The sequence below is a fragment of the Salvelinus fontinalis genome, chromosome 22 (genome assembly GCF_029448725.1).
Source record: "Salvelinus fontinalis isolate EN_2023a chromosome 22, ASM2944872v1, whole genome shotgun sequence".
Lineage (NCBI taxonomy): Eukaryota > Metazoa > Chordata > Actinopteri > Salmoniformes > Salmonidae > Salvelinus > Salvelinus fontinalis.
The window spans coordinates 19,109,654-19,125,508 of record NC_074686.1 but is presented as its reverse complement, the minus strand read 5'-3'; the positions used below and the strand labels follow the sequence as shown (position 1 = coordinate 19,125,508).

Genomic DNA, 15,855 nt, shown 5'->3' with positions numbered 1-15,855 from the left:
TTAAATAAAGTGGTGATCCTAACTGACCTAAGACAGAGAATTTTTACTAGGATTAAATGTCATAAATTGTGACAAACTGAGTTTAAATGTATTTGGCTAAGGTATATGTAAACTTCCGACTTCAACTGCATTAGACATACCAGGCGCCAGGATAAAGTGACTAAGGGGGCAGTTGAAATCAGGGGGAATTATATTGAATTCTGCTTATATCACGCTATACCACAATAACCATTAAGCGCTGGTGTTTCAAAGATGATGGTGATATTTACAAATTCACTGAGTTAACAAAACATTAAGAACACCTTCCTGATATTGAGTTGAACCCCCCTTTTGCCCTCAGAAAATCCTCAATTGTTCACAAAGCAAACGTTCATAAACCAAACATTTACTTCATAATTATCAGCTAGATATGAGAATCGTAAATGTAGCTAACCGGATAGTTTAACAGGCAAAAATTACCTAAAACTAATATTTTGCATTATGTAAATTATTCGTAGCTATCTCAATCATTTTAACTTTTTTAATATTTTTATTTAAGGTCATAAAACTAAAGCTAGCCCCCTCTTGGAGATGGGTACGGTATTAGGGCTGACCCCAATGTTTCAGAGCTTCTACACTACACTTTATTCAACACCTGTAGCACTGTATTCCCGACTTTTTCACAGTGTGAAAAACATGTATGAAAAAATGTATGTACCATCTGGTAGGTGAGGAATGACATTAATTAAAGCATTCCTTTCTTCAAGGAACAGTTGTTAATTCAAGGAACAGTCTAGCAATATTCTCAGGTCCCAATCCTGGTACATCAAATTATGACAGAGTGAAGGTTTTCCTTTGACCCTGCCATAACCTTCTTGGAATATCATGCTGGAGGTCAAATGTTGCTATACAACAAAATGGAAATCAGATAAAGACATTCCCTTATAATCTAGGAACCTTCTTTAATTTACCAGAGAAGCTGTCATCACCACCAAAATAGACTCACCCTATCCATGCGTGACTCGTCCATGCTCTTAGAGTACTCCTTCAGCTTGAGGTCCTCAAGGTTCGATGAGCTACGCAATATTTCGATGTCAGCAGAGAGGTGTGGCATGTTGGACACCCAAGCCACAGTGCGCTCGTTGGGGGTCAGGGTGGAGGGGGACTGAGAAGCCTGAAAGCAAAGAGGCAAGATGATACAGGAAGAGGCTCAGAAATCGCATGATCATGCTATCAAGATTATTAAGACTAAAAGGTTCTCCTATCTCAGAAAGTATTTAGGAAAGCTTGTGATGTTGTCTAAACTGTTAAGACAGATGCCTTAAATTACTAGCTAAACCAGCAACACCTTTCTGTGCTTTTTGGTTGGCTATCCATCTTCTACATGTATCTCTTTGGACTTACAAGTACTTCGATTTTTACAATATGCCTGTAATGTTCAAACAATAGCCTTCAATACATAATCGATTTTCTTTGATGTTACATTTACAATACATCATTTTTACATTATGGGAAACATATATACATTTGTTTAAAATCGATCAGAAATTACATGTTCATAACACTGAAGTTGTGACACAGGCTAAGCTATCTCAGTAATCCATCCCTCCTAAATCCTAAACAAAGATTCTGAGAATCACAGAAGTGTGATTAATATTGGCACTGGTTATTAACAGGTTTGATTGTACATGTAGCCGAGGTGGTTTGTGACAAGTAACCTTGCCTGAGAACTCTAGACTCGTTTTAGCTCCCAGAGCTAATGCCAAGGCTTTAGCTCAGTGGACTAACACGATCTCAAGTCTCCTGGATTGCTCCAGCTGGATACCCAGGCATTCCAACACAGAGCCCATGGCGTTCCAGCAATAGACCTGTTTATTGACTGTAGGCTTGAGCAGGTGCTGCTGTGGATGCTGCTGCTGGGACTGCGGCTGAGGCTGCTTGGTGCTCTTAGTTGGGGTGTCTGTGGTCTGAGGCTGCTTTGTGCTCTTAGTCGGGGTGTCTGTGGTCTCTCCGTTCCCCCCTTGTGGCGCCCCCTGGCCGTCTCTGGCCGAGCTTGACTGGTGCGGGAGCCCAGGGGCTGGGCTGTCAGACTGTTTGACAGACAACTGCTGCTGTTGTTGCTGTTGCGAGGGCTGCCTGCCGCCAAAGCTGGAGTCGGGCGACTGGAGAAGGAGGTTCCTGCTCTGGGGGCGGGCCTTGGGAGGGGTGGAGGTGGCCCCGGGGCTGATGGACAGCTGGGATTTGAGGCGCTGCGGGGGAGGCGGTGCTATGGAGCCATGACGGACAGGGTGCACGGTGGAGGGGGGAGTGGCCAAGGAGGTGGGAGTGCCCGTGCCTGTGGCCGTCTGAGGGGTCATGCCCATAAGAATCTGCTGCTGAAGATTCTCCTGAGAGAGGGTGGGCGGGAAAAGGAAGAGAGGGAGACGGAGGGAGGGGGGGCAGGAAATATTTAGAAAAAGAAGATACAGTATTTGAGATCAAATACTATAGGAGAGGGAGAGAGAGGGAGAGAGTGTAAGAGGAGAGACAAGGAAGGAGATGAAGAATGGTTGTGAAGTCAATTTAATTGGACAATCCCTGTCTAACTTGTTTTTCAAGCATCTACAGTAGTCATACAAACAATATGCAGATACTGTACATTTCACTATCAATGCTTCTAAAAAGTGACTGCTGGGTGAATTCATTTTTGTAAATTTATTTTTAAATGATATGAAATATCTATTTAAATCTATGATGGGGTTTATCAATGCAACAGACCGCAACAACAGTCTGCAACAGCCTGTTTGCTAAATGTAATGTCTACATAAGGTGTTACATGCACTGTGTGGTGTATGTTTAGTATGAAGAGATGTATTCTTGTTAACGTGTACTTAGGCTCTGTCAATGTCATCTTAAATGCTGCTACTGGAATGAATAAAGTTGAATTTAATTGACATTTAATTAGTGATATTTTCCTGGAATACCTACCTGCACTTGCAGCGAAAGCTGGCGCCGGGCGTATTCAGCGTTCTGGTTTTGCCGTGTGTAGTCGTCACTGTAGCTGTGTGAGTGGACAACACTGGGCTGCACCAGACTGCTCTGTGGCCGCAGGGCCGAAAGGTCCTCGCTACGCGAGAAGCCGCCGTGGCCGAATGCCCGCATGTAGCCCTGTTGGTGGTGGGCATTGTCAAGCTCTGGGGCCAACAAGAGTGGAGGGGGAGGTGGCTGGGCCTGAGGACGACTGTGGGGCTGACCCCGTGGGCCGTCGGCAGCCAGATGGAAGAGGGGATTCTGGAAGGAGAGGGGGAAGTGCATGGCGGCTGCCGCATGTTGCTGCTGCTGGGAGAGAGAGTCAGTGGGACCCCCCATGTGGTGAAGGGGTCCCCCCATCTGGCTTAGCCTCAAGCCGGAGCTCCCAGAGCCACCGGCGGACATATGGCCTCCCATGCGAAGCGGGCCGCCCAGGTTCCCGAAACTGTGGCCCAAGCCTGCTATAGAGGCCTGGGAGGAGTTGAGCATATCGCCCACTGAATGGAGGTTGGAGATGCTATTCATGCGTGAGTCCTGCAGGTCCATCATGGACACGCTTTTGTTCACACTGAGGACCTAGGAGAGAGACAGAACATAACCTGTCAACTGGAATAACCTATTGTGTCACAAATAATAATGTTCACTATTTAGTTATTAGGGAAATTCATAACTACATTTTGAGGTATACTTCAAGTTGTAATATACACTGAGTATACCAAACATTAGGAACACCTTCCTAATTTTGAGTTGCACCGTCCCCTCCCCCTTTTGCCTTCAGAAGAGCTTCAATCCGTCGGGGCATGGACTTCCACAGGGTAAGCCTTCCACAGGGATGCTAACCCATGTTGACTCCAATGCTTCCCTCAGTTGTGTCAAGTTGGCTGGATGTCTTTTGGGTGGTCGACCATTCTTGATACACACGGAAAAGTGTTCAGCATGAAAAACCAAGCAGCATTGCAGTTCTTAACACAAACCGATGCACCTGGCACCTATTACCATACCCCGTTCAAAGGCACTTACATGTTTTGCCTTGCCCATTCACCCTCTGAATGGCACACATACACAATCCACATCTCAATTGTCTCAAGGCTTAAAGCTTCTTCTTTAACCTGTCGCCTCCCTTCATCTACACTGATTGAAGTAGATTTAACAAGTGACATCAATAAGGGATTATAGCTTTCACCTGGATTCCCCTGGTCAGTTTGTCATGGAAAGAGCAGGTGTTCTTAATGTTTTGTATACTCAGTGTATGTGTCCAACTCAAAGTTTTCGTTAGTCAATTCACTGATGTCTGCTAGCGGCGATAAATCGATGCATCAAAGTTTACCTTTGGGTCTGGGTCAGTGATATCAGAACTGCTGGTGCAGTATGCAGGGCTGGACCGAGCCAAGGGGGGGCGGGTCACGTAGAAAACGTCCTTTGAGCCGTGGGGGTCTCGTTCCGCAAAGCTTCCCATGCTTACATGAGACGAGAGGACACCACCCCCAGATAATCCCGCGGTTGGGGAGGGGAGACGGGAGATGTCTATTGAGCTGGAGGTGATCATCATCATTATCTATCATTATTACCATTGTCAGGGGCCGTATTTTAAAGCTATACTACAGTATATATTGTAGGTGACCCTCAAGGCTCACACCTCACCCCTCTTTGCATCAACATTATTTGTTTACAAAGACTTAAACGACAACCAAAAGCATTAACAATGAAATTGTACAACCCTAGCTGTTGGATTACGTTAAAGGTGAAACAAGGCATTTATAACTTATGCTCTTTAATAATCAATGCATATCAATTGAAATGACTATTGAACCTCAAGAAATCTTACACAGATGGTGCGTTTAAGCCCGGAGCAGTTACCTGTTGAGGTCCCGCATCATAAGGCTCTGGAAATCGGATGATACCAGGCGGTTGAAGGAGGGCCGTGTGATGAGCCTGTCCTGCTGCCTGTCTGGCTGGTGGCTGGCCTGCCGGTGGAGCTGGGGGTTCCTCAAGGCTACACTGATGTCATTCAGCAGACGTGGCAAGGGACCAAGCTTCAGAATAGCGTCCTGGGAGACAAGGCGTAATGAAAAGATGTGACTGTTTATCCCAAATTCTGTCCTATTTCCCAAATTCTGTCCTTTTTCCCAAAGTGTGCACTCGTTCACTTCCATTCATGGATTCAAAAGGAAAATACTGTTATAAGAAATGTGTTGGAACCTATATTTAGCGCAGGGCTGTTCATTTCCGGTCCTGGAGTGCCAAAACACTTCTGGTTTTCATCCTCTCCTTCTAACCAGTGACTGAATCAGACCTGGGATAGGAGATGAGTGAAATTAACTACCAGTTAAAAACCGAAACGAGAAGTGTTTCGGCCCTTCAAAACCGGACTTGAACACCCCTGATCACTCCCATGCCTCCATGCTTATAAATGAGTGGGGAGGAGTGCATAAGTGTACACTTCTGGAGAAAGGACAGGGAATTGGGATACAGGGATCATGGAGAGACTTTGGATACATCTCCATTCTGTATACTTCCGGCCCTTCCCTGGACACTGTGCTATCTAACCTCCAAACGAGCTTCAATGCCATACAACACTCCTTCCGTGGCCTCCAACTGCTCTTAAACGCTAGTAAAACCAAATGCATGCTTTTCAACCGCTCGCTGCCTGCACCCGCACGCCCGACTAGCATCACCACCCTGGACGGTTCCGACCTAGAATATGTGGACATCTATAAGTACCTAGGTGTGTGGCTAGACTGCAAACTCTCCTTCCAGACTCATATAAAACATCTCCAATCCAAAATCAAATCTAGAGTCGGCTTTCTATTCCGGAACAAAGCCTCCTTCACTCACGCCGCCAAACTTACCCTAGTAAAACTGACTATCCTACCGATCCTCGACTTCGGCGATGTCATCTACAAAATAGCTTCCAATACTCTACTCAGCAAACTGGATGCAGTTTATCACAGTGCCATCCGTTTTGTTACTAAAGCACCTTATACGACCCACCACTGCGACCTGTATGCCCTAGTCGGCTGGCCCTCGCTACATGTTCGTCGTCAGACCCACTGGCTCCAGGTCATCTACAAGGCTATGCTAGGTAAAGTGCCGCCTTATCTCAGTTCACTGGTCACGATGGCTACACCCACCCGTAGCACGCACTCCAGCAGGTGTATCTCACTGATCATCCCTAAAGCCAAAACCTCATTTGGACGCCTTTCCTTCCAGTTCTCTGCTGCCTGCGACTGGAACGAATTGCAAAAATCTCTGAAGTTGGAGACTTTTATCTCCCTCAACAACTTTAAAAATCTGCTAACGGAGCAGCTAACCGATCGCTGCAGCTGTACACAGTCCATCTGTAAACTACCCACCCAATTTACCTACCTCACCCCCATACTGCTTTTATTTATTTACTTTTCTGCTCTTTTGCACACCAGTATCTCTTCTTGCACATGATCATCTGATGATTTATCACTCCAGTGTTAATCTGCTAAATTGTAATTATTCGATTTATTGCCTACCTCATGCCTTTTGCACACATTGTATATAGATTCTCTTTTTTCTACCATGTTATTGACTTGTCTATTGTTTACTCCATGTGTAACTCTGTGTTGTTGTCTGTTCACACTGCTATGCTTTATCTTGGCCAGGTCGCAGTTGCAAATGAGAACTTGTTCTCAACTAGCCTACCTGGTTAAATAAAGGTGAAATAAAAAAAATAAAAAATAAAAATAGTCTAGAGTGGCTTCTTTTCCTCTCATTCATCTACACTGAGGTGAAGGAGCAGGTGAAAGCAGATGTCAACCATATTGTTATCACCTGTTTTGTGTTCTCACGAACAGTGCACATGGAGGAAGGGAGACGAAGAGAGGAAGCCACTCTAGACTATTGAGATGCAGCCACGGGCTCAATTAAAACAAACGTGTTCAGTCGCTCACTCCACTCATTGATTACATGGGAAATCCCTAGAGTTGGAGGTGTCCAATATTTCAGTTGAGGTGTAGATTTTGCAGATGTTGTGTCATTTTACCCTATTGTTATGAATTTAGAAAAGGCTTGCCTATTTTGATCTCAGACAATAAAAAGTGATTTCCCTTCCCCTCGTTCACTCCCCTTTCAGTTTCACTTAACTAATATTTACCAGTCCTCCAAAACATTTGCATGCTCCCTTATAAAATGGATTTTGTCATTTTAAAGTGAACAGAGTGGAGGGAGCCAAAATAGAAATGGAATTCAGCCAAGTGAACAGCGGGAGTGGAGGGAGTGAAAATACAAATGGATTTTAGCCAAGAGGTGGTGAGAGAAGAGGCGTAAAGGGGTGGGGGAGGATAACCAGTAGCAGGAGGTATATCAGCAGAAGAAAAGTATATTACACCTGTATTACAGTCACTTTAGATTTCTTGTTACACTTCAAAGACACACATGCAAATGTAGCATATAGAAAACTTTCATTTAGTACGATAAAAGGCATGTCTAATGCCTGGCTGCTTCACTAACATGCTCCTCCTCATGCGGCCAGTGTTGCGGGCAGCATTGACAACAGCAGGAGTGTAATCAGTCATGGCTCAAGCCGTGAAGAAAAATGTGGCAGGTGTAGCATTGCTGTTACCTTGCTCAGCTGGAGATGGCAAAATATTCAGCAATTCTTGGAGGACAATGGAATTTGTCCTCAAAGACTCTTATTATCAAAACAAATGCATTTAGGATGCGATATCTCAAGGAAGGGTACAGTATATGCAAAAACATGTTGGTTTTAATAATGAATAAGTCTTTTTAACTTCCTTTGTCCTCCAAGATTTGCTTTTCGGTTCATGAAAAGTGAGGGAGCGACAGTATTTTCTTCATGGGTGATGACTAACCTTACCTGAGACCTGAAGACTACGACCAGGCTTTAGATTCTGCAGGTTTACGCATGTGTGTGGTGTTCAGAAGACCAGGGTTTGAACCTAGACGGTCACAATTCTCATAATCTCGTTCCCAGACAATTCCGCCCAATTGTCTGAAGAGTCTGGTGGACCAACATGTCAAACTTGGCCTTTGTTATTATACAGAAAGATTGGGAGAAACTTAGGTATTGGCTTAATAGGCTTAATCTACCAGCCAATCATCTCCCACAACACCGTCCCCCTAACACTACACCGTAGGTGTCTTGTGCCTGGTCCTGCCTCCATTTGGAGCCTCGCTTCAGTCGTGTGATTTGCTCAAATTAAATGACAAATATTTTACTCAGTAAGGTCACTCCCATAGAATTCTATGGTCACTCCCAAAAAGGCCAACTTTGAATCGTTGATGTCCTAAGCTTATATGCACTGTGCACAACAGCCTGGAGAGGTTACATTCCTCATTACCTTGCTCAGTTGGGCCATGACTTCCCACAGCAGGCTGTGGAGCACTGACAGCTCCCTGCCCAGGTCGATGTAGCCCTCGAAGCCCCCGGCGTTGCTCCCCGTGTCCATGTTGGAGATCTCGTACAGGAACTGCTGCATGGAGCCCCACTCCATCTCCAAAAACTCGTTCATGAAACACATGTGGTCCTCTTTGCCACTAAACCTGAGGGCAGAAAAGACAGCAGTGTGGGGGGAGCATAGAGAGAGTGGGAGGAAAGAGAGAAAGAAGTTCCCACAGACAGTGAAATATTGAGGGAGAAAGGTACAAGATACATAGCATGGAGAAGTACAGAGAAATCGTGTTAAGGGCGTACGGAGAGAAAACAAGAGAGGGGAGACAGACAGTGTGAGAATGCAAAGAATGAAAGTGCAGGTGAGGAAGATGGAAGGATACAGTATGGAAAACAGGTGATGGTGAGGGGGAGGATTGAATTATCCGTACTGTAACCTTGTCTGCAATGTGACAAGAACATCGCTAAAACAAATAGTTTCTGTGCACACAGACTTTTCCACCCTCTGAACATTTGTGCCATTTAGACCTGTTACGGTCACTTTTGTGCACAATCATCTTGTTTGTGCACAATCATCTTCTTTGTGGACAATCATGTTGGATGAATTCTTCATTCACTGTCACCAAAGGACAAACCTATTGAGGAATAGTTTACTTCACGCTGACTGATATAATGTATTATGATACAGTTATAATGCATAGTTAGACTTAAGCAAGTCTTACGCATGTATGACCCAATCGCAATCGCAAGAAATAATGAATGGATTGGTTGCTGAAAGAGGAACTGGTTGAGGACATAGATAATAACTTAACAAGGCTTGGTTGGTAGTGGACATACTGAATAAGTTTGGGAAAGGCAGGTTAATTGTTACAGGACAGGTGAGGGGAGGCTAAATGTGAGGGAAGTCTAAAAGAAAGTTAATGGTAAAAGAAAGGGAAGGCTACATGGGAGGAAATGGTACATAGGAGGAAAGGCTAAAAAGAAAGTTAATTGTAAAAGAAAGGGAAGGCTACATGAGAGGGAAGGTAGTGACTGACTTGGAGAAGCTGGCCAGGTTCTGCACCACCTTGGCGATGAGGGTAAGTGTGCGGGATGTCCGCTCTCCGGGGTACTCCTGGGTGAGGTTGAAGAGAGAGGGCGACATGATGGCGGGACACAGGAAGCGTAGAAAGAGGGAGGAGCTGATGAGGCGGTCTGCGATGTCCTCCCTTCCCCGCTCGGCACACCGGACCCTCCAGGAGGCAAAGACGTCCTTCAGCTCCCGCGGAAACACACTAGAATAAAAGGGTAGGACAGAAGGATAGAATAGTACTTTATTTTTCATTGCAAACTTTTTTTTGGGGGGGGGGGGCAAACAGCCCATCATACTAGAAAGGACACTGTGTTACTGACACATTTGTACAATGGCGTAGTCATGTGGAATAATTTCTGACCAATGAGAGTTGACAATCTTGCAGAGTGCCAGCTCGCAGCACATGCGAAGATTGGCTTGGTGGTCGGCCAGGACAGACGGTGGAGTACGCATGGGATCCACTTCACAATTCTCCTCTGACTCGTATAAAGCTCGAATGAACTCTCCTGTCAACGAGACAACCGTCCAATTAATCCTCATCAGTATCATCACCATCATAGTCTTCTCATCAACATCCTTGTCACTCATCATTTCAAATACTTTAGCTGTGCTTGATTGAGCTTGCCTGTTCAATAAACAAGTCCTAGAAGTGAGAAGCTCGCTCAGTCGGCATTCCAGGCAGGCTAAAGCAAACACTCAAAGTATTTGACCGATTTCAAATAGTATTTGAACCCAGGGCTGGATTTGGTCATTTTACACTGGTATTGGATTAAAATAAAATATATTTGGAGTTTTACCTATGGCATCCTTGAGGTACCGGTGCCCTATCAATTTGAGGTACTCCTCTATGGCTTTAGTAGCAAGGGTGTTCTCTCGAAAGATCAGATGCTCTCTGTCCATGAATCTATCCACCTCGCACATTGCCATGTCTGACAGGAAGTCCTGAAAAAAGAACATGCTCCTCAAACAAACAACACAAACACATTGTACAGCAGACACAGGGGCCAGGAAAGATGCTACAGGCCTCATTTACAATAACCTCAGAAAGAGGTTACTCTCCAACAGGAGTGCTTGGCCACACCTGCTGTAGTGCCTTCCTTCCTACCTTGGCCTTGCCCGTGCTCTGGAGAATGTGCACCAGCGCGAACGCCACCTCCTCTTTGCTTTTGACACTGAGCAGAGGCTCCAGCACGGCACACAGCGTACGGTAGTTATTGGTGATGTACTCAGCGAACTCCTTGTACAGCTCCATGGGCAGGATACTCATGGTCTGGTAGCGGGACTTGAGGCGGATTGAGGCATTGATGACCTTGCCACTGCCTACACCGCCACCCTTAGCCAAAGCACTGGGCTGGATCACCGGGTACCACTGCTCCACAAACTGCCTGCCTGTGATGCTCGATATGGGGATAGTGACCAGGCCGAGGTACGTGCTCTTCTCCTAGGTTAGAGAACAGAATGGAGAATAGAATAGAAGTAAATATTTGAGTAACTCTGCAAACACAAAAGATACACAAGGAAAAATACAACCACCATAGACAGACACACACCTTGCGTCGCTTTTTGTCTGTCTCCTTGTAAAGGTGCAGGCGTAGGCTACGAATGGCAGGCAAGTTGTTGAATTCAAAGTGCTCGCCCCAGAAGACAGTGTCCGTGCGGGGCTTGCTGGTGGTGCGCGCATACAGCATGTCATCCAGACACAGCTCACAATAGTACCGCTTCTTAGGAGGAAGGTCCCTGGCCTCAATGATCCATAGCTTAAGCACATTGTCCACCCTTCGACTATTGTCCTAAAATGGGAGCATTGGAGAGAGAGGTGAAGATTGCTGAAACTAATGGAGATGAAAGGCATTTTGATAAAAGGCATTTTGAGTGTGGACTGCAAGCAGGGTCCTTGTTCCTCTATTTTTTCACCTTGTTGGGCTTGACAGCTCTCTGTAGATTCTCAATCCATTTGTCTCTCTCTGCAGCCGAGCGGCAGGCAAAGCATTTTGTCCCTGAAATGGTGGTCACCTACAGTCAAACAGACACAGAAGTGAATTCAATCAATAGTTTGTTGCTTGTTAGTGTGTAACAGTTGATCAATTACTATCACCATGACACATCAACTTGGAAGACTGAGCTGTAATAACTGTTTTAGATGTAATATTAGGAGAGATACTATACAGTATTCTTCTGGCAGCAGGGCACTCACCTCAAAGCAGTACTCCTGGCCCAATATGCTGGAGTGGACAGGTTTGATGACAGCATCTTCATCCAGCGTGAGGTCCAGAGCCTCCGCTGCACTGCTAGGGGAAAGCAGGGACTCATGAGAGTGGGACTCCTTGAAGCTCTGCATTAGACGTGTCCTTGAGAGAGAGAGACAGAGAGAGAGAGAGAGTGGTTAAGATACTCTGTGGTCCCATTACAATGTTAAGGGAAACAGTGCATTGAAACAAGCACTACTAAACATAATCTGGTACCAGGTAGTGTTAAAAATTGTGTTAAATTCTTGCAATAAGTACCAAAAAGTAACCATTGTTAACAAACTGTACATATTGGAAAACACCAGGTAAATACACAAAAAAAGGAGTGTAAAATAAAGCTTTATAGAGTGTATAACAGGAAACACAAGTGTACGTCACACACAATCGTTTGGGAAAGCATTACCTACCTCTCCTGATCAGCACTACGGAAACGGGGTAGAATCATGTGGCGGAAGCTGCTGGTTCGATCCAGCTTGGGCTGGCTCTTTGCCCTTTTGATGGAGCCCTTCAACTTTCGACTGAGGAAGCTCTGTTGGGGACAAGAGAGGAGACCATCACACAGGTGGGGATGTCCATTTCATTAAAAAATCTGTAATTTAGCAGAAGCTCTTGTAAGACGCTCCAGACCGACTTACAATCAGTGCATTAAACCCTTCTTTCAAAAAGGCGCTATCTGCGAAATCAGTGTTAGCATGAATCCATGTTGTTGGTGGTGGTGATGGTTGTGGTACTGATGGAGGTTGAGGAGAGGAACCCACTTTTGAAGTGTTTGTGTTTTGCTTCCTTCAGATGACCACTGGAGGAGGCTATTGGGCTACAGATGAAGCAACAATGGCAAATTCAATAATGTTCTTTCAGTGGGCTATGCGAATTCAGTCACTAAGATGGATGGTGTAAGCCTATTTGAAGACTTGAACACTCAACTGGCATGAGTACTCTTCTGGGGTTGAGTTGGTGAAATGTACAGGTGTATCCCATACTGCTATAATATACTTTTAATTTGGAATCTGTAAATTAGTAGCATTACAGTTAGCCTACTATCTATTACAAGCCTCCTGAGTGGCGCAGCAGTCTAAGGCACTGCATTGCAAGGCTAGAGGCATCACTACAGACCCTGGTTTATTCCCAGGCTGTGTCACAACCGGCAGTGATCGGGAGTCCCATAGGGCGGTGCACATTTGTCACAGCGTTGTCCGGGTTAGGGGTGTGTTTGGCCTGGGGGGGGGGGGGGGGGGGGGGTAGGCCATCATTGTAAATGAGAATTTGTTCTTAACTGACTTGCCTAGTTAAATAAAGGTTAAATAAAAAATAAAATAATGACTATTATCAATTCTGCTCTGCACAAAAGAGAACAGGGTGATGAGGGAGAATAATGATAGAGAGCAGGAAGTGGAGCTAATAGTGGGTAGCACTTTACTGTATGGCCCAGAATAAGTGGAAATGACACGATAATAATGGAAAGAGGTAATATAGCATTTTCGAGTACTTACTTGTTGTCTGAAGGGTTGTTGGGGGGCAGTGGGAGGGATTTCCATGCTTGGCTGTCTCGCAGTGGCAATGCTCTTCCTGCGATCGCGAGCGTGCTCTGTGAGAGAGTAAATCGCAGTAAGACAAAAATGATGGTGTTCCAAAAAAGGTCTAGTTGCCAGGACCACGAATACAAATTCCATCTAGACACCGTTGTCCTAGAGCACACAAAAAACGATACATACCTCGGCCTAAACATCAGCGCCACAGGTAACTTTCACAAAGATGTGAATGATCTGAGAGACAAGGCAAGAAGGGCCTTCTATGCCATCAAAAGGAATATACAGTTGAAGTCAGAAGTTTACATACATCTTAGCCAAATACATTTAAACTCAGTTTTTCACAATTCGTGACATTTAATCCTAGTAAAAATTATAGTCTTAGGTCAGTTCGGATCACCACTTTATTTGAAGAATGGGTTAGGGTTAGAATAATAGCAGATAATGATTTATTTCAGCTTTTATTTCTTTCATCACATTCCCAGTGGGTCAGAAGTTTACATACACTCAAATAGTATTTGGTAGCATTGCCTTTAAATTGTTTAACTTGGGTCAAACGTTTCGGGTAGCCTTCCACAACCTCCCCACAATAAATTGGGTGAATTTTGGCCCATTCCTCCTGACAGTGCTGGTGATAACTGAGTCAGGTTTGTAGTCCTCCTTGCTCGCACACACTTTTTCAGTTCTACCTACACATTTTCTATAGTATTGAGGTTAGGGCTTTGTGATGCCAACTCTAATACCTTGACTTTGTTGTCCTTTAGCCATTTGCCACAACTTTGGAAGTATGCTTGGGGTCATTGTCTATTTGGAAGACCCATTTGCGACCAAGCTTTGACTTCCTGACTGATGATTTGAGATGTTGCTTCAATATATCCACATAATTCCCTCCTCATGATGCCATCTATTTTGTGAAGTGCACCAGTCCCTCCTGCAGCAAAGCAACCCCACAACATGATGCTGCCACCCTCGTGCTTCATGGTTGGGATGGTGTTTTTGGGCTTGCAAGCCGCCCCCTTTTTCCTCAAAACATAACGATGGACATTATGGCCAAACAGTTCAATTTTTGTTTCATAAGACCATAGGACATTTCTCCAAAAAGTACGATCTTTGTCCCCATGTGCAGTTGCAAACCGTAGTCTGGCCTTTTTATGGCGGTTTTGGAGCAGTGGCTTCTTCCTTGCTGAGCGGCCTTTCAGGTCATGTCGATATAGGATTCGTTTTACTGTGGATATAGATACTTTTGTACCTGTTTCCTCCAGCATCTTCACAAGGTCCTTTGCTGTTTTGGGATTGATTTGCACTTTTCGCACTAAAGTACGTTCATCTCTAGGAGACAGAATGCATCTCCTTCCTGAGCGGTATGATGGCTGCATGGTCCCATGGTGTTTATACTTGCGTACTATTGTTTCTACAGATGAACGTGGTACCTTCAAGCATTTGGAAATTGCTCCCAAGGATGAACCAGACTTGTGGAGGTCTTGGCTGATTTCTTTAGATTTTCCCATGATGTCAAGCAAAAAGGAGTTTGGAGGTAGGCCTTGAAATACATCCACAGGTACACCTCCAATTGTCTCAAATGATGTCAATTAGCCTACCAGAAGCTTCTAAAGCCATGACATCATTTTCTGGAATTTTTCAAGCTGTTTAAAGGAACAGTCAACTTAGTGTGTGTAAACTTCTGACCCACTGGAATTGTGATACAGTAAGTTATAAGTGAAATAATTTGTCTCTAAACAATTTTTGGAAAAATGACTTGTGTCATGCACAAAGTCGATGTCCGAACCGACTTGCCAAAACTATAGTTTGTTAACAAGAAATTTGTGGAGTGGCTGAAAAACACGTTTTAATGACTCCAACCTAAATGTATGTAAACTTCGGACTTCAACTGTATGTAAAATTCGACATACCATTTAGGATCTGGCAAAAAATACTTGAATCAGTTATAGAACCCATTGCCCTTTATGATTGTGAGTTCTGAGGTCCGCTCACCATCCAAAGAATTCACAAAATGGGACAAAGCCCAAATTGAGACTCTGCATGGAGAATTCTGCAAAAATATCCTCCATGTACAACGTAAAACACAAAATAATGCATGCAGAGCAGAATTAGGCCGATACCGCTAATGATCAACATCCAGAAAAGAGACGTTAAGTTCTACAACCACCTAAATGGAAGCGATTCCCAAACCCATCACCTACAGAGAAATTAACCTGGAGAAGGGCCCTCTAAGCAAGCTGGTCCTGGGGCTCTGTTCACAAACACAAACAGACCCTACAGAGCCACAGGACAGCAACACAGTTAGACCCAACCAAATCATGGAAAGAATTTACATAAAAACAGAGCAAACTAGAATGCTATTTCGCCCCAAACAAAGAGTACACGGTGGCAGAATACCTGACCACTGTGACTGACCCAAAATTAAGGACATCTTTGACCATGTACAGACTCAGCAAGCAAAGCCTTGCTATTGAGAAAGGCCGCCGATGGCAGACCTGGCTCTCAAGAGAAGACAGGCTATGTGCACACTGCCCACAAAATGAGGTGGAAACTAAGCTGCACTTCCTAACCTCCTGACAAATGTATGAACATTGAAAAGGGGCAACCAGTGAAGAACAAACACCATTGTAAATACAACCTATA

At 44.7% G+C, this 15,855-nt stretch overlaps 1 protein-coding gene across 8 annotated transcripts in view; it reads right to left on the bottom strand.

Annotated features, from left to right (window-relative positions):
* The window catches only part of LOC129819983 (ras/Rap GTPase-activating protein SynGAP-like), a 92,282-nt gene that overhangs the window by 15,337 nt on the left and 61,090 nt on the right, over nt 1-15,855 (bottom strand). For 7 of the 8 annotated variants that reach the window (XM_055876745.1, XM_055876746.1, XM_055876748.1 and 4 more), the window contains 15 exons: nt 13,177-13,271; nt 12,094-12,215; nt 11,635-11,788; nt 11,355-11,453; nt 10,991-11,230; nt 10,546-10,881; nt 10,238-10,382; nt 9,802-9,946; nt 9,406-9,642; nt 8,319-8,520; nt 4,846-5,036; nt 4,316-4,520; nt 2,947-3,564; nt 1,848-2,366; nt 986-1,153 (listed from right to left, as the gene is read on the bottom strand). In XM_055876745.1, the coding sequence (XP_055732720.1) occupies nt 986-1,153; nt 1,848-2,366; nt 2,947-3,564; nt 4,316-4,520; nt 4,846-5,036; nt 8,319-8,520; nt 9,406-9,642; nt 9,802-9,946; nt 10,238-10,382; nt 10,546-10,881; nt 10,991-11,230; nt 11,355-11,453; nt 11,635-11,788; nt 12,094-12,215; nt 13,177-13,271 (3,476 nt within the window). The remainder of the gene's footprint in view (nt 1-985; nt 1,154-1,847; nt 2,367-2,946; nt 3,565-4,315; nt 4,521-4,845; nt 5,037-8,318; nt 8,521-9,405; nt 9,643-9,801; nt 9,947-10,237; nt 10,383-10,545; nt 10,882-10,990; nt 11,231-11,354; nt 11,454-11,634; nt 11,789-12,093; nt 12,216-13,176; nt 13,272-15,855) is intronic. The other variant, XM_055876747.1, reaches the window with a different exon arrangement.